Genomic DNA, 23,046 nt, shown 5'->3' with positions numbered 1-23,046 from the left:
GGCACCGGCTCTGAGACTGCCGTGAACACCTGCACAGGCCGGTACCCTGCACAGGCCACCAGGGGCCAGGCACCCTGCTGGGCGCTTCCCACGGGCACTCATTTCTTCTATGTGCTGAACACATTTGCAGACCATAATTTAGTCAATTCTCACAACAACACCATGGCATAGGTATTAATCGCAGATGAGGAAACTAGAACCCAAAATGATTTAGCCATTTGCTTAAAGTCACACAGCAAATACAAATAAAGCTAGGAGTCAGCAGTCAGGCTAGTGAGGAGGGGTGGGGCTGGGGGCAGCAGGAAGGGAGTTTCTGGGGGGCAGCAATGTCCCTTTCTTAATATTGGAGTTGGTTAAATGAATGTGCTCAGCTTGGGAAAAGTTCTGGGTATGTATTATACTTTCCTTTTTGTCTATATATTAAATGGATAGTGTGATTTTCTGTATTATACTTCAATAACAATTTTTTTTTTTTTGAGACAGAGTCTCGCTGTGTTACCCAGGCTGGAGTGCGGAGGCACCATCTCCACTCACTGCAAGCTCCGCCTCCCGGGTTCACACCATTCTCCTGCCTCAGCCTCCCGAGTAGCTGGGACTACAGGTGCCCGCCACCACGCCTGGCTAATTTTTTTGTACTTTCAGTAGAGACAGGGTTTCACTGTGTTAGCCAGGATGGTCTCAATCTCCTGACCTTGTGATCCCCCTCTCTGCCTCCAAAAGTGCTGGGATTACAGGCATGAGCCACCACACCTGGCCCAAAGACAACTTTTTAAAATTAAAAGCAAGCCAGGCTTGGCATGTGAGCTCACTTTTACCACACCCAGGGCTCTGGGAACCACACCCACCCCTTCTACTATGAGGCCCTCTGGTCTTCCGGGGTGGGGGCACTCCCCACACAGAGAGTGCACACTCGTTGGTCATCCTTCGTAGGGTGGCAGTGCTGTCAGGCCACCTCACCTGCTTCTCTCCCCAGCAGAGTCGACATCCACCACGTTCCACATCACGCAGGAGTCATCAGAGATCACGATGAAAGGCCAGATGTCCTGCGGCTTGATCCCCAGCTCCTCCTGCCGGTTCCGCTCAAGCTCCAGGTTATGGTACGACAGCTCCTTGATGAGGAAATGGGCGGCACCTACAGTGGGCGAAGCAACTGGACTCAGGGCTGTCTCACACCCACACCCACAGCAGGCAGACCCCAGGCAGACCTGCCGCCAAGGCCGCCCAGACAAGCCAGCTCCGACCTTCCTGACATGCATCACCTGTCACAGAACACGGCCCACGGGCTAGGGAGAGAAAACTACAGGGAGAAAAACACTCCTCTCCAGGTGGAACACACATTTGCTTTCTTATGCTTTCTTCTCCAACCATTGAAAATATCAATTTGGCCAGGCGCAGTGGCTCATGTCTATAATCCCAGCACTTTGGGAGGCCAAGGCAGGCAGATCACCTGAGGTCACGAGTTTGAGACCAGCTTAGCCAACATGGTGAAACCCCGTCTCTACAAAAATACAAAAGTTAGCTGGGAGTCATGGTTGGTGTCTGTAATGCCAGCTACTCAGGCAGCTGAGGTGGGAGAATAGCTTGAACCCGTAAGACGGAGGTTGCAGTGAGCCGAGATCATGCCATTGCACTCCAGCCTGGGCGACAGAGCGAGATTCCATCTCAAAAAAAAAAAAAAAAGAACAAAAGAAGGAAAATATCCATTAAATGGATAACCAAACACTGGGGCCGGGGGGAGACTGCATAGAAAAGTCAAACAAAATGAAAATAGCTTTAAAAGTCCAAAAGTAAAAGACTTGATGTCACATGTTTAACTTTCGTCTCTAGAATACTCTCTCAAGTGTTCGTTCACAGGAGTTTGACTGAGTAGATGATGTTAAAGGACACTCACCAACTCCAGCGCTGTTGAAGATACTGGGGAGCACCAGCATGATGTGGTTGGGCCAGTATTTCTTATAAATCGCCATCTCGTATTCCTTGACGACCAGCACGTGCAAATGGCTGGCACCATCCATTGCATGGTACAGATTAAAGAGCCCATGTTCGTGACGGCCAGTGGTTGGAGTGAATGTTGGACTTTTTATATATTCATGGCTCTGCAAAGTACAGGTATCATGAGGTAGAGTGTTTGTAAATGTGGCCACAATTAGTCCCTTGACATGACTTCGCAGCATTTTCCATCTCAGAATGATGACCATTTCCATACTGCTGGAATTTTCAGCCTTGTGACTTGCTTTTCCCAGTAAAAGGCAGGAAAAATGGCCTTGTGCCAGTCCTGGGCATAGCCTCAAGATGACTTACATGTTCCACTCCCTCTCAGAACTCTCCCATGCACAAGCCCGGGCTAGCCTGCTGGACGATGAGAGACCACTTGGAGGAGAGCTGAACAGCCTAGCTGAGGCCACCAGCCAGCCCGCAGACAACCTGCTGGCTCACTGTCAACACGAGTGAGTGAGTACAACCGAGCCCAGAAAACCACCTGGCTGAAGCAAGCCCAACCTGCTAGCCCACAGATCCCAAAGCTAATGCTTATTTGGGAATGGTGTGTTAGGCAACAGAAACTAACTGGCATATAGCAATTAACCAAATTCATTACCCTCTCATATTAGAATCTAATGTTATGCCCAGAGTACTCATTATTCATGCATGCCTTGCATTTTCCATACACTAGGAACACACAACACCCCTAATCGCTGCCCCATAGAGCTTAGCTATCCACTCGGGTTGTTATATCTTTTATGTAAATAACTCTTTTCTTCAACTCCTTCCTTAACAATAAGTTCATCTGGCAGAGGTAGGCCCTCTGCTCCCTCTGAATTCCTCAAAGCACCTGCCAAACACTGTGAAGCACTGGTGCTCACGGCCAGCTCCGCCAGGAAGGCTGGAAGGTGAGTGGAGTGGTGGAGAAACCCCAGCTCTCATATTTCATCCATGGAATTTCACCGCAACACCCAACCCCAGCCCGTGGGTTAGGAGGTACCTTACAACGAAGGCCTGTTGGGTACATTACAAATATTTTCATTGCTTAATAACAGGCTGCTGGGTCTGAAAGGCCAGGTGCAACTCCACAGGTGCCTGGCACTCTGGAGAAGGAAAAGCAGCTTCTCCACATGGCCCGCCTTGAGTGGGGCTGGGTAAGGAGCAGCCAGCTGACTCTGAGGTGAGCAGGTGAGCACTATCAAACCAAAAGCTCTACAAGGAGCATCTTTGTAAGAATGGTCAGAGACAATGGAACATTCAGAACAATCTCTTCAAAAGATAAAAGGAAATGTGTCTTTTAGAGAGACACACTGAGATATCTATATCTACAGGTATAAATATCTACAGATAGATGCCATGATTTGAGGTCTGGGATTTACTTCCAAACAAAACAGGAAGGAAGAAGAGGAGAGAGGGACAGATGAAACAGGGCTGGCCATGAGTTAGCAATTGCCGGAGTTGGTAATGGGTTCTAGAGGATTCACTGTACTATTCTACCTAAGCCTACGCGAAATGTTACCTGGCAGAGCATTCAAGAAAAGATGGAGCGGATGAACAACTACCCAGCTCCTGTTATCTTCCAGGCACAGAGCTAGGGCCTTTCATCAGTTATTCCAAATAGTTTTCACCACAAGCTTTTGCAAGTTACTACTGTTCAACACTACAATGAGGAAATCAAGGCTTGCAGATACTGAGTGACATGTTCAAATACACAACTAGTAAATGGTAGAGCAAGGCTGAGGCTTGAATTGGAGTGACTCCAGAGCCTGTGTGCGACACCAGCCTCCTCCAAGTTCAGTCCCTGTATCGGTGCCTGCACTCCCTCATCAGGCAGCTCTGTGTCTAGTCCCCCGCTCAGTCCCCACTTGAAGCCACTTGGATCTGCCCCACTAGGTCTCTGAGCCAGTACCTTGTCTGTCACGAGGGGCAGTCGCATGCTCTCCAGCTGGCCTCCAGGTTGGCTGAAGACAAAGTGGTGCTCCTTGGACTTGGGGATGATGAAGTGCAGCTGGATCTCCTCTCCTAGCATGGAGTAAGAGAAGGCAAAGGCGTGCAGGGTGGACTCATACAGCTGGGGTGTGGGGGAAAGGACAGAGCTTGCCGTCAGAGTCCGGCCTGCTTTCCAGAAGGCCCCAGGCCCACCCTGCTGTGACAATGTGCACTTCACGGTCACCTCTTCCCTACAGCACAAGAAACCCACAGGGTGACTCCAGTGAAAAGTGTAGACACCCAGGTCTGTTGACAGGTCAAGCACGCCCGAGACCACACAGCCACGGCGAGAGCCTGCTCCCATCCTCAGTCTGCATGGGGCCTCACCCCGCGGTGCCGCGCAGGCAGCAAGCTTTTTGGTCCCCGTGGCTTTGAACCAGAGCCCTGTTCTGGGTCACCAACTAAAGCATTCATGCTACAGAGCTCATTTGTAATTCTAATACGTGTATTTTTCCATCACAGTTACATGCAATCGCATATTAACACTAGCTGCATATGCTTGGACACTCCCATAACACTTCTCGCCTGGCACCGTTCTGTCCTGTGTGCTGCCATTAACAATCCTACAAAGCAGTACTGTAATCATCCCCATTTTACAGATGTGGAAACTGCCATTCAGAGACCTTGGGCTCACTCCTGTCACCAAGTCTGGCTGTGCCCTTAGTCACCTCCTCCAGCCTCCCATTTCCCAGGAGCCTCACACCCCACATCTGCGCACGTGCCCCTCTGGGTGTGACTTCCAGCCCAGCTTTGTCCTCAGCTTGAACATCCTCTTAGGACCCCACCGACTCACAGCCCTCCCTACTGACATCCCCTCCTAGCATGTGCTCTGTATGCATCCCAGGGTCCCCAGGGGAGGAGGCGGACGAGCACACACTGCTTTAATCTCTGCCATGGCTCTGCTAGACCCACAGAGCCCTTTCTTTGGGAGCAGAGATGAGGGACAAAGGGATTTTGACTGGGGGAGGCAGTTAAGGAGGACACACTGAGGCAGTTTCATAAAAAAGGTCAAGGGAGCCTTGGAAAAGAAAACAGAATGAGCAGGTGCGGGCCACATGGAGACGGCAGCCAGTGGGTCACACGGCCTCTGCACCAGCGCCAGCTGGTTTCAAGCCCCCTCAGCGTCCCAGGCCTCCTCGTCTTCCACTGTGGCCCCCAGACCTGCACACCCCTGAGAACACAGGCCAGGCGCAGCCCAGCCGGCTGCCTCTCCTCCTCCTCTGTGCTCTGGTGTCTGTTGATGCAGCCCGAGGTCCTGATGGCACCACCCACTCCCGACACTGACAGGGATGACTGGGGACTGACACCCTTCAGTCCCTTTCAGTTCCCTACATTTCAAAATCAAGGACGTGTTTTCACATATGCTTTTGTTTGCCTTGAAAGAAAAACTACATCTCCAAGAAACAAAATGTTAGGAGAGTTTATCTGGAACAAATGGGATTACTGATTATTTTGACCCTTAAAAAACTGCTTATATGTTCTTTCTTTCATCTACAGTACAATTGCATACTCAAACAATGAGTGCTGCGTCCCCGGCAGCCAAGCTCAAAGCCAGGCAGACAGGGGCTGTTTCCCTCTGCAAAAGGGATGGAAAGAGAGGCCAGTGCTCTTGCCTCAGGCCTTTCTGAAAGCAGCCCAAGACATCAGCTGCCCTACACGCCTCTGCTCCCCAGCCAGCATCTGACTAGCTCCCGCCAACTCTGGTCCTCTCCCTCCGCCCCTCTCTCCCTTGCTTGGGTCTGAAATGAAAAGAAATACTCCATTTAAAATAAATCCTCTCCCCTGTTTATAAATAACCAGCCTCCCAGGCACTCCATACACCTCTATGGGACTAAGAGACCAGTCTAAACACAGCTCTGCCCACACTGGGCTCCACTTGGAGTTCCTGCTGAAAGAGTCCTCGTTCCTCTCCACAGTGCCCACCAGGCGTTTTGTGGTCTGGCCTCTGCCTACCCTCCGAGTTTCGTGGCTGAGTGTACCCACCCCAAAGTCTGGGTTCCAGAAACACCCAACCCACATCACTTCCCATACCCCGGAAACCCCACCTCCCCTCTCCCACACATGCTGTCCCTCTCCCTTCATCTTATTAATTCTTGGCCCCTTGGCAAATTCTTATTAATTCTTCCAAATCTTCTCTCTTCCGCTCCCCACCCAAACAGGATCCTCATTTATAAAACAGGGACAATGAAATTTTAGTGTGAAGTAAATAGGACACTAGACAGGACAGTTCCCATCCAGTGCACCGTGGGTGGCCTGCAGGTGTGGCTTCAGGTGACCCACCAGAGCCTAGGCAGCCAGAGCCCTGGGTCAGGAGCCTCATCCATTTCTATGTGTCCAGGATAAATATTTTCTATTGCATAAAAGGTTGGGAGAGATTGATATATAAAAAGTGCCTAGGCACATTACCTAGCATGCAGTAGGTGCTCAATAAATGCAAATTCCTCCTCTTATCAATGGATTTCTGTGCCTCAACCATAGTACTCTTTTTGCCTGCTTCACATCATTATGTTTTGCTTATGTGCACATCTCCCTCCTAGTCTGAGTGTGGAGGATGGGGACAGAGTTGATTCAGCTCTGCACCCCCAGTACCTGGTACAGAATAAGCACCTGGTGAGCATCTGCTGCATTGGACTAACTTCTGCTAAAGATGATGACCACTTCCACGGCTGGGTAACTTGGCCACTGATAAACACACAACCCCAGGAGAACCATGGTGCTCTAGTTCCAGCAATAATTCCACAGACAATTGAAGGGAACAGAGGATGCAAATAGACCAGGAATCCAGGGCTTCCAGAACTCTCTATCTCCTACTCTGGAATGAAAGCGTGAGAGAGCAGGGGAATGGACGATGTGGGCCAAGGTGAAACGCCTGGTGGGGAGCTGCTAGGGCCTACCTGGTAGCGGGGGTGGAAGCCCATGTACTGGTGGCACTGCTCGCAGTGGTGGTAAGTGTTGTATGCTGCGTACTTGGACAGTCTCATCCGTGCCGTCTGACGCCGCACATAAAGGTCCTCCGGCTTCCGGGACATCCCTCTGTCTGCACCAAATTCCCCAGGATTACAAAGCAGCAGGGAGCAAAGCAAATATTATCCCCTGCCTGCTCAAACAGAAACCAAAATGCTCAAAATGCCCAGACGACAGGATTCTGTTCTGTTGGGGAGGACTCCCTCTCACCTCCCTGGGCCCTGATGTGACAGCTGGTCAAAGGAGACAATGAAGGACCACAAAAGTGTCAGTGGAATAAACTAATTAAGGCACTGTCCATGTCATGTCTTACTGTAGACTAAAAACATTTCATCAGCACCTATGTAAAGATCCACTATACAATTTAAATCGATTGCCAACTTAACATGCCAGCACTGAATGCAGACGAACTGCCCCTTGTTTTTCTTTTTTTGTTTGGTTTTTGGAGACAAGGTCTTGCTCTGTCACTCAGGCTGGAGTACAGTGGCATGATCTCAGCTCACTGCAACCTCCGCCTCGCAGGTTCAAGTGATTCTCCTGCCTCAGCCTCCTGAGTAGCTGGGATTACAGGTGCATGCCACCACACCTGGCTAAGTTTTGCATTTTTTGTAGAGATGGGGTTTTGCCATGTTGGCCAGGCTGGTCTCGAACTCCTGACCTCAGGTGATCCGTCCACCTCAGCCTCCCAAAGTGCTGAGATTACAGGCGTGAGCCACCACATCTGGCCCCGGCTTGTCTTTCAAATGACCTGGCCGATTAAGATGTTAACACTCTGCCTTCATTAGAGACTGGCCTACAAGAAGGATCCTTGGTGCAAGGGATCTATTCTGATAGCAAAGATGATAAAGTTGTTGGTTTAAAATGGAGTCTCGTGGGTCACTGATATGGTTTGTCTGTGTCCCCACCCAAATCTATCTTGAATTGTAGCTCCCATAATTCTTACATGTTGTGGGAGGGACCTGATTGGAGATAACTGAATCATGGGGGCAGTTTCCCTAATACTGCCCTCATGGTACAGAGTAAGTCTCACAAGATGCGATGGTTTTATAAGGGGTTTCCCCTTTTGCTGGGCTCTCATTCTCTCTTGCCTGCTGCTATGTAAGACGTGCCTTGCGCTTTCCACCATGATTGTGAGGCCCCCTCAGCCACGTGGAACTGTGAGTCCATTAACCCTCTTTTTCTTTATAAATTACCCAGTCTCAGGTATGTCTGTCAGCAGCAGTGTGAAACGGACTAATACAGTCATTTCCTTTCTCATGGCATTTACCAAATCTTTCTAATCTAAGTTTATAATCGCGCTGGCCCCGGTACACTGCAGTGTCAGCACACCACAGATGTTGGGGATCCCTAAGGGGGAGGGAAAAATCAAGACATCGGGGGAGGAGAGGTGAACACGTGTACCCGTTTTGACAATTCCAAATTAGTAAGTAAACATACACATCTTTTATCTTATATTAACCAGAGTCTTCAGAATATTCCAATAGTGACAAATCAGCAAGGGTGTCATCATCATCACTTAGCACTTCCTGAGCAACACTCTTCAATTCACAGGTTTCCATTCCTCCCTTCCTCATACAGGGAGGTGGTGACCTCAGTTCTGTACTACGTATGGCAGGTTAATTCGTCACCACCTGATTTTATGCCTAACAAAATCCAGCTCGTCCCTTCAAGAGGCTGTGCCCATGCACTTTGGAAGGTGAAATGAGAGATTCAAAGTCTGACCTTCACTCTTTATACTCTGATAGTGTGAACAAATCAGGCTGGCATCTTCATACTTCGGGTCATGAATGATGTAGTCAAAGGGCAACTTCTTGAACAGCTCCAGGTCTGGCCAGGGGTCGCTAAGCTGGAGATAATGCCAGTCAGATTCTTCTCTGAGGTCTACAAGATTGGTAGAAACATAGATGTGACAAAATAGGAAGTGAAAACGATTTACAGTCATGCGTCGCTGAACAACACAGAATACGTTCTGAGAAATGTGACATCAGGCGATTCTGTCACTGTGCTAACATCCTAGAGTGCACTTACACACCTACACGGCACAGCCTGCTACACACTAGGATATGTGGTGTAGCCTACTGGTCTTGGGCCACAAACCTCTGAGCATGGATGTCCAATCTTTTAGATTCCCTGGGCCACATTGGAAGAATTGTCTTGGGCCACACATAAAATACACTAACACCAATGATAGCTGTTGAGCTTAAAAAAAAAAAATTGCAAAAAGAAATCTCATAATGTTTTCAGAAAGTTTACAAATGTATGTTGAACCACATTCAAAGCTGTCCTGGGCCACACGCAGCCCGTGGGATGGACAAGCTTGCTATATAGCACGTTATGGCACTAAATACTGCAGGTAATTGTAACACAATGTGAAGCATTTGTGTATCTTGGCCAGGCGCGGTGGCTCATGCCTGTAATCCCAGCACTTTGGGAGGCTGAGGCAGGTGGGTCACCTAGGGTCAGGAGTTTGAGACCAGTCTGGCCAACATGGTGAAACCCCGTATTTACTAAAAATACAAAGATCAGCCAGACATGGTGGTGGGTGTCTGTAATTCCAGCTACTCAGGAGGCTAAGGCAGGAGAATCACTCGAACTCAGGAGGCAGAGGTTGCAGTGAGCCTAGATCTCGCCATTGCACTCCAGCCTGGGTGACAAGAGCAAAACTCCATCTCAAAAAAAAAAAAAAGAAAGAAAAAAGAGAATTTGTGTATCTAAACACAGAAAAGGCATGGGGGAAATACGGTATAAAAAATGTAGAAGGGTGCACTATACCGGGCACCCATCATGCCCGGGGCTTGCAGGACCGGCAGTTGCTCCGGGTGAGTCAGTGAGTAAGCAGGGAGCAAATGTGAAGGCCTGGACATGGCCATGCATCACTGGAGACTTTCCACTCTCCTCTTAGGATACACTCGATTTATAAACAATATTTTTCTTTCTTCAATAATAAGTTAACCGCAGCTTACTATAACTTTTTTTTTATGATTATACTTTAAGTTCTAGGGTACATGTGCACACGTGCAGGTTTCTTACATATGTATACATGTGCCATGTTGGTGTGCTGCACCCATTAACTCGTCATTTACATTAGGTATATCTCCTAATGCCATCCCTCCCCCCACCCACTCCCCACAATAGGACCCGGTGTGTGATGTTCCCCTTCCTGTGTCCAAGTGATCTCATTGTTCAATTCCCACCTATGAGTGAGAACACACGGTGTTTGGTTTTCTGTTCTTGCGATAGTTTGCTGAGAATGATGGTTTCCAGCTGCATTCATGTCCCCACAAAGGACACGAACTCATCCTTTTTTTATGGCTGCATAGTATTCCATGGTGTATATGTGCCACATTTTCTTAATCCAGTCTGTCACTGATGGACATTTGGGTTGATTCCAAGTCTTTGCTATTGTGAATAGTGCCACAATAAACATACGTGTGCATGTGTCTTTATAGCAGCATGCTTTATAATCCTTTGGGTATATACCCAGCAATGAGATGGCTGGGTCAAAAGGTATTTCTAGTTCTAGATCCTTGAGGAATCGCCACACTATTTTCCACAATGATTGAACTAGTTTACAGTCCCACCAACAGTGTAAAAGTGTTCCTATTTTTCCACATCCTCTCCAGCACCTGTTGTTTCCTGATTTTTTAATGATCGCCATTCTAACTGGTGTGAGATGGTATTTTATTGTGGTTTTGATAACTTTTTAACTTTATAACCTTTTTAACTCTTTGACTCTTTTGTAATAACACTTAGCTTAAAACAAATACATTGTACAACTGATCAAAAATGTCTTCTTTCTTGATATCCTCATTCCATGAGCTTAATATTTTAATTTTTCTACTTTTATTTGTTTTTTATTGTTGTTGTCATTTTTCTTGAGACAGAGTCTCGCTGTGTCACCCAGGCTGGAGTACAGTGGCACCATCTCAGCTCACTGCAACCTCCACCTCCCGGGTTCAAGCGACTCTCCTGCCTCAGGCTTCGGAGTAGCTGAAATTACAGGTGCATGCCAACACATCCGGCTAATTTTTGTACCTTTAGTAGAGACGGGGTTTCACCATGTTCACCAGGTTGGTCTCAAACTCCCAGCCTTGCCCCACTAGAAGGTCTTTAGGGGCAGTAATAGTCATGGAGCTGTCATCTCCTATGAGAACAATGCCTTCTTCTGAAGTCTCTCCTGAAGGACCTGCCCAAGGCTGTTCTACAGTTAACTGCTTTTTAATAAGTAGGAGTATAGTACCATAAAAGTATGGTAAATACATAAACCAGTAACAGCTGTTTATAATTATCAAGTGCTATGTACTGTACATAATTGTATGTGCTAGACTTTTGACAGTACTGGCAGTACAGGTTTATTTACACCAGAATCGCTACAAACACTTGAGTAATGCCTCTTGCCACAGCATTCCGATGACTACGATATCACTACGTGATAGGAATTATTCAGTTCCCCTAGAATCTCATGGGACCAGTGTCACAGATGCAGTCTGTTGACCAAAACATCATTATGTGGTGCACGACTACATTTTAAATGTGCACAAAGGATGATGCTTGGAGTGCAATTGTTATTGAGTCCGTGGGCTGCTGGGACACCCCATTGTATCTGCAAGGCTCCTGACACATATTCCATTTTCAGGATTGTTCTAATGAGGCAAGAACGTGGATTCAGAGCTATCTCCATCCAGAGGAACAGCCTTGTGCTGTTTGCTGTGAGAATGGCTTTGCTCTCCTGTCCTAAGTCTGACTTCCACTCCGGCCAGAGTCCTGACCCAGAGGACCTCAGCCCTGTGCTTCACTCCAGCCCGTCTCCCCAGGTGACCACACTGGTGGCCAAAGCCAGCAAAACCTGCATAGCTTCCTTTCTTGCCTCTATCTAAATGCTCCCCAGCCAATATGGCTCAGCTCCTGTCACTCCACCTGTAGAAAGGCTCTTGGAGTGCTCCAGCCCAGGGCCTTCTCCCTTCTGGTGCCAACAACATTCGTAGTCCAAACCAGTTTTCCATTTACCATGTCTCATCTCACATGGTGATCATTGTAGTCTGTGGTGCTTACTAAATGTCTGTCAGCTAAAAGGTAGAAAAATCTAGTTGGCCCAACTCAAATTATAAAACATGTTGATTATATTAAATACATGTCCTACTATAGTGCACACATGGGCAGAGTGCATGTCCATAGGAAGGCAGGGGAGAAATGCCTATGAATATTTAATAGGTTTTGGTCAAGCATGGTGGCTCACACCTGTAATCCCAGAACTTTGGGAGGCTGAGGTGGGTGGATCAGTTGAGGTCAGGAGTTCGAGACGAGCCTGGCCAACATGGTGAAACCCTGTCTATACTGAAAATACAAAAATTAGCTGGGCATGGTGGCACATGCCTATAATTCCAGCTACTCCAGAGGCTGAGACAAGAGAATCACTTGAACCTGGGAGGTGGAGGTTGCAGTGAGGCGAGATGGTACCACTGCACTTCAGCCTGGGCAACAGAGCTAGACTCTGTCTTAAAAAAAAAAAAAAGGTCTTGGTGCTCTGTGTGTGTCACATTTAATCCCTATAAAACCCTATAAAACAGAAATTATCCCTATTCAACGAAAGAGATAAGATTTAAAGAATGGGCTTTATCATTGAACAAACTGGGTTCAGATTCTGTCTTCATCACTGGTATGTCCAAGAAAGAAAGGAGACAAATTCAGCAGGGGTGCAGACTTCATCTGAAATGTGGTTCCAAACCGTGGGGAAACCTTAGAAAACTCAGAGCCAGGCTGAAGAGCCTCTCCTTTCCTGGGAGGGAAGGCCGAGGGCTGGACGGGTTTCCTTGGCTCCAGATTTTCTCCAAATCAAAACTGAAGCACAGTTGACAGCACCGCACCAAGTGCCCTTCAGCACCGGTGCAGCTGGCTGGCAAGCTCTCCACAACACAGACAGGACTGTCTGACAAGCTCGCTCTCCCAGCACAGCAGACTCATTGACCAGACCAAGTTTATGAGCCCCTGGGAGGAGTGATGATGAGGAAACAGGGGAGGTTATTTTATATGAGCTCAAAAAGAAGCTGATCTTTTTTTTTTTTTTGAGATGGAGTCTCGCTCTGTCGCCCAGGCTGGAGTGCAGTGGCACGATCTCAGCTCAGTGCAAGCTCCGCCTCCCGGGTTCCCGCCATTCTCCTGCCTCAGCCTCCCGAGTAGCTGGGACTACAGCCGCCCACCACCACACCCGACTAATTTTTTTGTATTTTTAGTAGAGACGGGGTTTCACCGTGTTAGCCAGGATGGTCTCGATCTCCTGACCTCATGATCTGCCCACCTCGGCCTCCCAAAGTGCTGGGATTACAGGCGTGAGCCACCGCACCAGGCCAAGAAGCTGATCTTAATCAGGGTAAACTCTGTTCTGGAAACGAGAACAGGATTTTCCCCACATTTCACGTATTTCTATTGTGCCCCAAGACACTGACCTCCCTGCCCAGCTGCCTGAGCAGGAAACCTCCCCTGAGAGGTAAGTCTGCTTTGCAGAGGCAGCAGTCAAATCTAATTCCATCCAGCCCTGCCACTACTCAGCTGGGCTCCCAGGCATGTGATTTATGAGGAGAATGGAACATCTACCTCACACTGGGCCTAGGAAATTAACATGGTAACTTACGCAAAGTATCGAGTTCAGCACTCCACATGCAGAAGGTACTCAGTAAACAGTCATCTACTAATCGTAATTGTATCCCTACAGCAAAGGCCTGATACTGAGAAAAATGACTACAAGATAAATAGCACCCCCTATAAGGTCCTTGGGATGAGTCTGATCATGAATCTGAGAATTCCATCTAGAAAGTGAAATATAAAATTAAAGTCACTTGAGAAAGTGATGCAGGTGGTTCCAAGCCCACGTATCCCCAAACAGGTAACTCACTGATATTGATCTCCTCCTCGTCATAGACATCCACTTCTGTGAGCCGAACAAGCATCCTGGACAGGACACTGAGGAACTGCAGGTAGGCGCCTGTCTTCCCGATCTGTAAAGGTATGGGAGTTAAAACCCCCAGTGAGGAAGCCCTATCCATGTGCCAGGCACCGGCTGAACACCTGGCATGGCTCCTGCCATCTGCCTCACTTGAAGATCCTGTCTTTAAAATGAGAGCCCCGTGGATGCATAGATATTTGAAGGGAACAAGCATGGCAGGTGGACAAATGGACTCCCACGAGCACAAGGCCTTCCTGCTTAAATATCTTCGCAAATGCATCTCTAGATTTTAACCAGCCGCATTTTTCAGCTGTTAGAAATAGAATTTTATCATAAGCTGAAGAAAGCTGCTTCCAAAAAATAGGATACTATAAAACATAATGTCTTATGAATCTTGCAAATTGCTTGTCTTAATCCATATGTCTGTACAAGATAGCAAAATTCATTGCATAAGACATTTTTAAAAAGTGCTTCTTGTATTTCTCCTTCTAAACCCAGGAAAAGAACGACTTTCTTCTTCCTTCTCCTGCTTCCTGTAACACAGAGTTCCCTTCTTCCCCAGCCAAGCTTCAGGGTAGCATACCTCCTATTAATCTTAGTTCATTTTGGTTATTACTGTTGAGAAGTACTCATGGTCTGGTCCAGTACCCTCCTTGCACCCCGGTATAAAGAGCCACTACAAGCGGGGTGGCTCACGCCTGTAATCCCAGCACTTTGGGAGGCCGAGGCGGGTGGATCACGAGGTCAAGAGATCGAGACCATCCTGGCCAACATGGTGAAACCTCGTGTCTACTAAAAATACAAAAAAAATACCGGGCGTGATGGCATCCGCCGGTAGTCCCAGCTACTCAGGAGGCTGAGGCAGGAGAATCGCTTGAACCCGGGAGGCAGAGGCTGCAGTGAGCCGAGATCGTGCCACTGCACTCAAGCCTGGCGACAGAGCGAGACTCTGTCTGAAAAATAACAATAATAATAAATAATAACAATAATAAATAAGAGAGCCACTCCAGGGACGTGCTTTCCAAGCACCGAGCCCAACGCCTGGTTCATGCTACAACTCAGCAAATGCCAATGAATGGAAATAACTAAGTTTACAGAGGAAAACATGACACCCAAGCACAGGGAAGCTTCAGAGAAAAAATCTGCAATATAGATGATAGACAAAGGACAAAAATCTGTAATATCTAAAGCACTTCTACGAATCAACAAGAAATGTCAAATGGCCTAAAGGAAAAACAAATAAGAAAAACCAGAAAATCACGGAAAAAGAAGTCCCAATGACCAGCAAAAATAAAAGAAAATGTCAATCTTACTAGTAAAACTGTAATGTATTATTTTTCACCTATCAAAGAGACAACAATTTTAAATTGATAATATCCAATAGCGTGAGGGTGTGGAAGAAGGGAGACTCCTCGGTAAGAAACATTTTCTTTTGTCCTTTTTAAATCAGAAAAAGTAATATTGTTCATTGTACAAGTTTAAGACACAAATGGATACTGAACCGCATTCCAACCCCAAAGCCCAGCTCCGTTCTGAAGAGCAGACCTCAGTCCCCAGCCCTCCTCCTCCCCACATGCTCACGCCCAGGAGATTCTGCCATTGAGAGGTGAAATGGACTTTCGCTATTAAGGAAACACCATGCACTGGGGGAGGGCTGCGACGGGGAAACAGAACCCCCAGTTCCCCGTTCATGGTTCACCGAAACCTTCCAGTGGAGAACCCAGAGTTTTGTTTCTATTTGTTAGAGAACATGCGCAGTGGCCGAGTGAGATGACGTGGGGTGAGGAACCGTAGTCTGATACACCCAGAGAGGTCTCCCGTCCACCCCCAACATCACACAGGAAGGAATGGAAGCCACCAGCCCTGAGTGGCAGATGAGTCCCGCCCTCCTCCCTCTGGTCCACTCCAGGCCATTGGAGAAGATTCCATCATGGGAAGCGTGAAAAGTGAAGACGCGGTGCGGTCACCCCCATGCCTGCCTTCCAGATGGGAGTGTGAGGACCCCCCAGTCTGGGGCTATGCTGGGGGAGCGAGCAACACCCACCTGAGGGGGGCCGCTGAGCAGCAGCCTGCGGGGGTGGAAGCCGTCCACGCGGCCCTCGGCCCGGTTGCCGTAGTCCATGTGGCTGGGCCGGGGCACCGTCCACTGCCGGTAGTAGAGGGACTGCTCGGTGGACGTCATGGTCTTGCTGAGCAGGGGGCGGAAAGAGCTGGCCCACATGACTGAGGGGGAGGGCAGCAGGGAGGCAGCCTTGGGCAGGCCGCTGCTGTCAGTGGACACAACCATGTCATATACGAGCTTGGGCAAGAAGACGACGGGTGGCTGGCGACAGGCCTTGGTCAGGGAGCACTGGGAGGCCTGCAGGACCCACGTGCCGGCAGCAGGCGCCACGGATGAGGAGGACGAGCCCGAGGAGGAGGACAGCTGGGAGCATGACGAGGTGACCGACACCTGGACGCTCCTCTGGCTGGTCTTGAGGCTACAGTCAGGCTGGGGTGTCAGCCCGGGACTGTGCCTGCTGATGGCCGACGGTGGCCCCTGACTTGCCCGGGGCCTCTGTTTCTCACCAGGGGCTCTGCCCTCCTCTGTGGGGCCACAGGGCTGGGGCGACCTGGCATGCTCTCCCTGGGGGAGCCCTGTGGGCTGAGCCGAGGACTCACCACCAAGCGCTGAACCTGCGGAGAGATGAACCTGGTCAGGGATGTCCTAGAAGGTACCTGTCCCAGGAGTGACCCATCCCAGGAGTGACCTGTCCCAGGAGTGGCCCAACTCAGGGGCGACTCGTCCCAGGAGTGGCCCATCTCAGGGGCGACTCGTCCCAGGAGTGAGCTGTCCCAGAGCTTGCCGGTGGCTCCTGTTTCTGCCCCAAGCCTCCTGTACTTGTGTTTCAGGCAAACAGACCCAGTGGTTGCGGCGCTGGCTTTTCTGACTGAGCTCCGGCCTATGAGGCAGGGCTTCTTTCGGTCTCCGAGCTCTGGGCTGAGGGTGAAGAGGCTCAGTGCTGACTCCATCAGGGGTGTCTGGGAGCACAGGCACAGGAGATGAGGGAAAAAGGAGATGCCCCCATCCAGTCTCCTGGTGGGCTCTGACCTCTGACCTTTCCCCATCCCAGATCAAACAGCAGCGACTCTCAGCCGTTCCCCCAGCCACAGCTAGGTGCCTCCCTGCCTCCCGCAATGGGGGCCTGCGGCCAGCGCACCTGTCCCTGCACCCAGGCCCTGTGCGTCTCGCCCCTGAGCCTCTCAGCCCTTAAGGCTTCCTCCATTTATAACACCTTCTGCAAGGCCTGGTTGGGGGTCAGCTGCTCTCTCAAACCTGTGGTAACCTCCCCTACCCTGAAATCTGCCCTCTGCCTTGGGACAAAAGTACAGACTTCCTCATATGTGAAGTGAAAATGTGTGCGAAAATTGACTGCAAAATAGCACGTCTCTTATGAGAACGATGAGTTCGTTCCTTGAGGTCAGGTCTACATCTCATTTATCCTCAGGGCTGATCCAGATAGCAAGGAGGCCCTCATAATGCTTGTGGCGGGAAGACGGGACACTCTTTCATGTTCGTGGTCCTGACTGCTCTCGGAGACAGACGGACCCCTTAGGGCAGAGACCGTGTAAAGCCTGTGATTGGCACTGCCCACTTCCTGTGGCTATGGCTACATGGAGGGCTCATGAGCTTGTATTGCCTTTTGTTGCTCTTCCCCCAGTGAAGTCTCCGTGTCTATTTCTCTCCTTGTGCTCAGCTGCTCTCTCCACAGGGCACGGGGTTTTCCCAAGCTAACAGCAGCAGGGAGAACATCCGGGGACCCGCCCCTAACATGGCCAGACTCAGCCTGAGGCCCCAGCCACAGTGAGGGGCAGCATCCATGGTCTTCACCTGAGGACAGGGGCAGCGGAACCCTACAGTCTTGCTCAGTCTTCAAGTTCTCCAATCCCAAGTTCACCAGAACATTTACTCTCTAGAGTCCAGTGCTTCAAAGATTTCCTTATCTTTCCAGTTCTGATGGAACATAAAGGATCAGCAAATAGCCCTATATATGTTTCTTTTCATTCTCTGAAACCTCAAAAACCAGTTCGCTGATCTGGTCCTTCCCGCGTGGGAAGACTCACCGGACGCCTTGGAGGAGAGGGACGAGGATGCTGAGTCGTGGGAGTGGGACCTCTCCCTTTTCATGGGGCTTCTCTTCTCCAAGGTGGAGCCTGTTTCAAAACACACAGGCTGAGAATGCACCGAAATAACCATCCCTGACATTTGCCCAGCACTTTGCAGTGTGTAAAGTGTGTTCCCATGATCACCTCTCCTCAGCCATTCACTCATTCACTGCCATCTTCCAGGCCCCCACCATGGACAGGGCCCTGAGGAGACAGGAGTGGGCTGCGGTGCAGGGAGGCACTCTGGGTGCAGCGAAGGCCCCTGCCCATGAGGCACAGCTGCAAGCTGGTGGAGGAGATGTAAAAAAGGCGGGTCGGGGAGCCTGCGGGAAAAGCAGGGCATCTCCTGGAAGAGGGGGCAGCTGGCCTTCGTCCTGAAGGGCCACACGGATTTCCAGGTAAAGCAGAGAAAGGAAAACTCCAAGCAGCAGGAAGGGAAGCCGTGCAGCGCAGAGGCCAGGAGGGCAGAGCACAGCCCGGCCACTGCAAGTTTAATGCGGGCCAGTGCGCAGTGCAGTGGGGGCTGTGGGTAGAGAGGAGCAGATGGTGAAACTAAAGAAGGGGGTCCTGAGATGCCAGGGAGCATGGAGATGTGCAGCAGATACCCACAAGTGAAAGAATTAAATCAGAGTCCCTGCTGTGCTTCGAAAAGACGGCTATAGGCGGGCAGGTCCTTCCATCTGCATTTTACAGACGAGCAAGCTGAGGCTAGCAGAGGTCCCATAGTCAAGACAGAGGAGGGAGACCACAGACCCAGTCTAGTGCCCACACCCACCTCCTTCCCCTCTACACACTCCATAAATGCTTTCTAGTTTTTGTATGATTGTCTACATATTTCTCATCACATTGTTGACTACAGTCAATGCCTTGTGATGTTATCATTTATGTGTCCTATGAAAAAGATGGCATCAGATTTGAAAAGTCTGCAAATGAGCCTGTTTTCATAAATCTTAAGAATGGACAGCATGCTGTTGGGTTGATGCACAGAGGAAATAAGCAAGCAAATCACACTGGGTCAGAATCCCACCAGTGAGTGGAACGAGGAACTCTAAGAAATTTTGAACTTGAACTCTAAATAATCTTAATTTTTCTTCCTACTCTTTAAGAATTCTAGAACTAGGAAGAACTTCTATAGGGATTTCCACTTTCTCACACCACCAAAAGAGACGGGGAGAAAACAAGCAAAATCTGAATTCAAGGAGAGCTCTGCCATTTCCTCCAACACTGGAAATGTTGGAAACAACACTGGAAATCCAGAGCTGCTGTCCAGCAGAGAGGCCCCAGGACCTGCTGAACTGGAGACGGCTGTCTCCATAAGCACAGGCAGCCTCAAAGCTCAGAAGCCAAGAAAGACGTGCAGACATGGACACCTAGGCTGAGGGCAGCCACCTCTCACCTTCTGTCCCCAGCTCCTCATCCTCGTTGTCTGTGCTGCTCAGCTTCTCTGCATCACTTTCCAAGGCCTCGTTCCTAGCCCCCTTCTCCAAGGGAACCTCGTTGCTCACAAAGTAGGCAGCCAGGCCCAGCTCCTGCTCCAAGGCTGTTCTCACCAAGCAGGACGAGTTTATCAATCGCAGGTCGCAGTACCTCAAAGACCTAGCAAGACACAGAAGACAGTGTCTGTTTAGCGCCTTCCACAAGTGGGGTGCTGTTCCCACTGCTATAGGCAGCACTGATCAGGACCATGCCCCACCTTCCTGGTGAGGACCCAGGGACTCGTACAAGTGGAAAAGCCAACAGTGTTACTGGCAGCTTGCAGCAACAAATTCAGTATAATAGTAAATCTTTGGGGACACCCACTGTGCACTTAGCCCTGTGCTGCATTAACTTTTGGACCAGATAAAAAAGGGGCTTGAACCTGAGCTCTGCTATAAGGCTCTGATTTTTTCATCTGAAAGATGGGAATAAATATTAATAACCATCTGGCTGGGCGCGGTGGCTCACGCCTGTAATCCCAGCACTTTGGGAGGCCAAGGCGGGCCGATCACTGGAGGTCAGAAGTTCGAGACCACCTAACCAACATGGCAAAACCCCATCCCTACTAAAAATAGAAAAATTAGCCAGTTGTAGAGGCGGGTGCCTGTAATCCCAGCTACTCGGGAGGCTGAGGCAGGAGAATCACTTGAACCCGGGAGGCGGAGGCTGCAGCGGAGTTGAGATTGCGCCACTGTACTCCAGCCTGGGCAACAGAGTGAGACTCCATCTCAAAAAAATAAAAATAAAAATAAAAATAAAAAGCATCTAAGTCCACTGTGATAAAGATTAAATGTAATCAGTGGGCATTCAATTATTCAATCCAAGTGAACACATGCCAAGGTACTAGATGCTAGAAATACGATGGCGATCAAGTCGGACACCAACAAGCAATGCTGTGAGCAGGAGAGGAAAGGCCAACCCCATGCTCAGACTCGCGCAGCAGAAACACAACCAAAGCAAAGGGTTTAGAGAGGGGTGCGTGAGGGTTCCAATGGGGCTCTGAAACTTACTGCTCAGGTGACCTCAGGCAAATGATCGTTCACTGACTCAACCATAAAACAGGATGGTGACACTACTGCAGCAAGGAGTAAGTTTTATATGAAAAGTCTATCATGACGCCTGGTACAAAGAAGGTACCAGAAGGTGCCTGGTATAAAGAAGGTTACAGAAGGTGTGTGGTACTCAGCAAACGCTTGCTAAAATTTAAAACAGATTAAGACATTGTCTCAGTCCTTAAGGAGTTGAAGAAGAAAAGAATTAACCCATGTGAAATAGCAACAACCAAGGTCAAATGTTCTGGAGCCCCCCTTCCCCTGGCCCATGAGTACGCAGCATGCAGAGGGCTGTTTGCTAAAGTGTGGGGTGGTCCTGGGGGAAGAAGCCAGGCCCACTGCCAGCCAGACTGGCTTAATCTCAGTAGGCCTCAGTTTCTTCATCTGTAAAATGGGACTACTGAAATAGCACCTCTCCCCCAGGGTTAAGGTGAGAGTAAAATGAAATAAAACATAAAAGAAGAATCTAGGACAGTGCCCAGAACATACAGGAACTCCACTGATGTCGGCTTTTACTATCTGTGGCCGGCCGTCTGCTCTTCTCCATGGGTATGAAGTCTCTAAAACCCAATCTGTCACTACCAATCCAAGAAACCGCCTTACAGGAGGCCCAGTGACCTGAGTCTCGAGTGTCTGCATGTCTGTGTGGTGGCCTAGAGACCTTCCCCCAGGGGACATCGAGTGGATGTGTGGCTGAGACTTTCCAGGCTGTGATGGCTTCGGAGGGACACACCTTCTGAGACAGTCCACTCTGTGCCGGAAGAATCAGCTCTTCCCAAGCAGCGTCAGTTGCCCCCACTCCCAGAACACCTCCTAAGCCAGGAGGGCCCAGGCATTGCGGCGGCCTAGGTACCAACAGGAACTGTGGCCGCAAGTCCTGGAGCGGATGCCTTACTGTCCAAGGCAGAACTGCCATCCCCAGCGCACACAGAGCGCCCCATGGGGAGAAACTGAACTCAGGAGGCTTTAAATCCTGACTCCAGCTGTAGGGCCTCCACTCACAGAGCCCGGCCACAGCCATCACCATGAGCCCAAACAGTGCCTTTCTGACAATCAGGAAAAGGGGCACCAGCCTTAGACGCACTCAGGCCCCTGCTGGGAAAGCCACGATGAAGGTCCTACCCACAGTGCCTGTGAATGCGAGTGGTGCTGCCTGCCGTCAGGGCATGGCAGCCCCCTGACATGCTCCCTGAGGGGGCCCAGGCAGCCAGCTCCTCAGAGACCCCCAGGGGCATAACCCCTCCACTCACCTCGGCAAGGACTCCCCGTGCGGGTCCATCCCACTGAAGATCAGGATGCACGGCAGACCCTCCAGCTCCAAGTAAGTCTGGGGTCTCCACTCCACATCCTCGATTTTCTGCCACATCTGCAGATAACGAAAAAGAAATAAAGCCACAGACACCTCCCTTCCCAACCAGCCCAGCTCAGAGGAACCCCTGATGGCCTCCCACGCCAATTTAAACTCCTTGAACTACATCTTCTAACCAAAAGGAAATTTCTTTAGACTGCAAATTAGCACACCATGAAAGATGGGAATTTTCAGTCGTCTAGAACATGTAGACTAGTCAGCCAGAGGGTGTCCAAGACATCTATGTCAGCTGACCAGCTGCGGGAAAGAACGTCTGTGTTGTCAGCTGCTCCTTACGTGTTTTTGTTTGTTTGTTTTTTGTTTTTTGAGGCAGAGTCTCGCTCAGTCACCCAGGTTGGAGTGCAGTGGTGCAATCTCAGCTCACTGCAACCTCCACCTCCAGGGATCATGTTCTTCTCCTGCCTCAGCCTCCCAAGTAGCTGGGACTACAGGTGCATGCCACCCCATCTGGCTAATTGTTGTATTTTTAGTAAAGACAGGGTTACTCCACGTTGGTCAGGCTTATCTCAAGCTCCTGACCTCAGGTGATCCGCCCGCCTCGGCCTCCTAAAGTGTTGGGATTACAGGCGTGAGCCACCGCGCCCAGCCAGCTGTTCATGTCTTGCCTGTGTTCTCTCCTGACAGTGTCCTCCCTTTCATTCCTGTTTTCCACTCATTTGTTCTTTCCCTAACCCTTTTGCACTTTCTGTCACCTGCGGGTTAAGTGAGAACCTACTATGGGTCAGGCGCTGTGCTGGGCTTTAGGGGGCTGAGTTCTGTGGGGATGGCCCTCACCCCCCACCATCCGGGAGGGGGGCTGGATGACAGGCAGGGAACATGGCACTGCCCTGGGCATGGTGGAGGGAGAGGGAGGCTTCCTGAAAGAGGAAAGACGCCAAGCTAAGTGCTGCAGAAAATAAGCAGGGCAGCTCACACCTGGAACCCAGCACTTTGGGAGGCTGAGGCAGGATGATCGCTTGAACTCAGGAGTTTGAGATCAGCCAGGGCAACATAATGAGACCTTGTTTCTCCTAAAAATTTTAAAAATTAGCCAAGTGTGGTGGCACACGCCAGTGGTTCCAGCTACTCAGGAGCCTGAGGCAGGAGGATCCCTGGAGCCCAGGAGCTCAAGGCTGCAGTGAGCTGTGATC

General features: G+C 49.8%; 1 protein-coding gene across 19 annotated transcripts in view; it reads right to left on the bottom strand.

The window, feature by feature from the left end:
• The window catches only part of LOC105486477 (growth regulating estrogen receptor binding 1), a 159,739-nt gene that overhangs the window by 8,602 nt on the left and 128,091 nt on the right, over positions 1-23,046 (bottom strand). For 16 of the 19 annotated variants that reach the window (XM_071076241.1, XM_011749359.3, XM_011749352.3 and 13 more), the window contains exons 19-28: positions 21,798-21,913; positions 19,416-19,615; positions 17,978-18,067; positions 15,918-16,549; positions 13,823-13,925; positions 8,656-8,814; positions 6,864-7,006; positions 3,890-4,051; positions 1,892-2,096; positions 958-1,132 (exon numbers count right to left, since the gene is read on the bottom strand). In XM_071076241.1, coding sequence (XP_070932342.1) covers positions 958-1,132; positions 1,892-2,096; positions 3,890-4,051; positions 6,864-7,006; positions 8,656-8,814; positions 13,823-13,925; positions 15,918-16,549; positions 17,978-18,067; positions 19,416-19,615; positions 21,798-21,913 — 1,985 coding nt within the window. Of the gene's footprint in view, positions 1-957; positions 1,133-1,891; positions 2,097-3,889; positions 4,052-6,863; positions 7,007-8,655; positions 8,815-13,822; positions 13,926-15,917; positions 16,550-17,977; positions 18,068-19,415; positions 19,616-21,797; positions 21,914-23,046 lie in introns of those variants that run through there. The other 3 variants (XM_024794296.2, XR_011611459.1, XR_011611458.1) reach the window with 3 other exon arrangements.

The sequence above is a fragment of the Macaca nemestrina genome, chromosome 13, assembly GCF_043159975.1.
Source record: "Macaca nemestrina isolate mMacNem1 chromosome 13, mMacNem.hap1, whole genome shotgun sequence".
NCBI lineage: Eukaryota > Metazoa > Chordata > Mammalia > Primates > Cercopithecidae > Macaca > Macaca nemestrina.
This window is presented reverse-complemented; position numbering and strand designations above follow the sequence as displayed.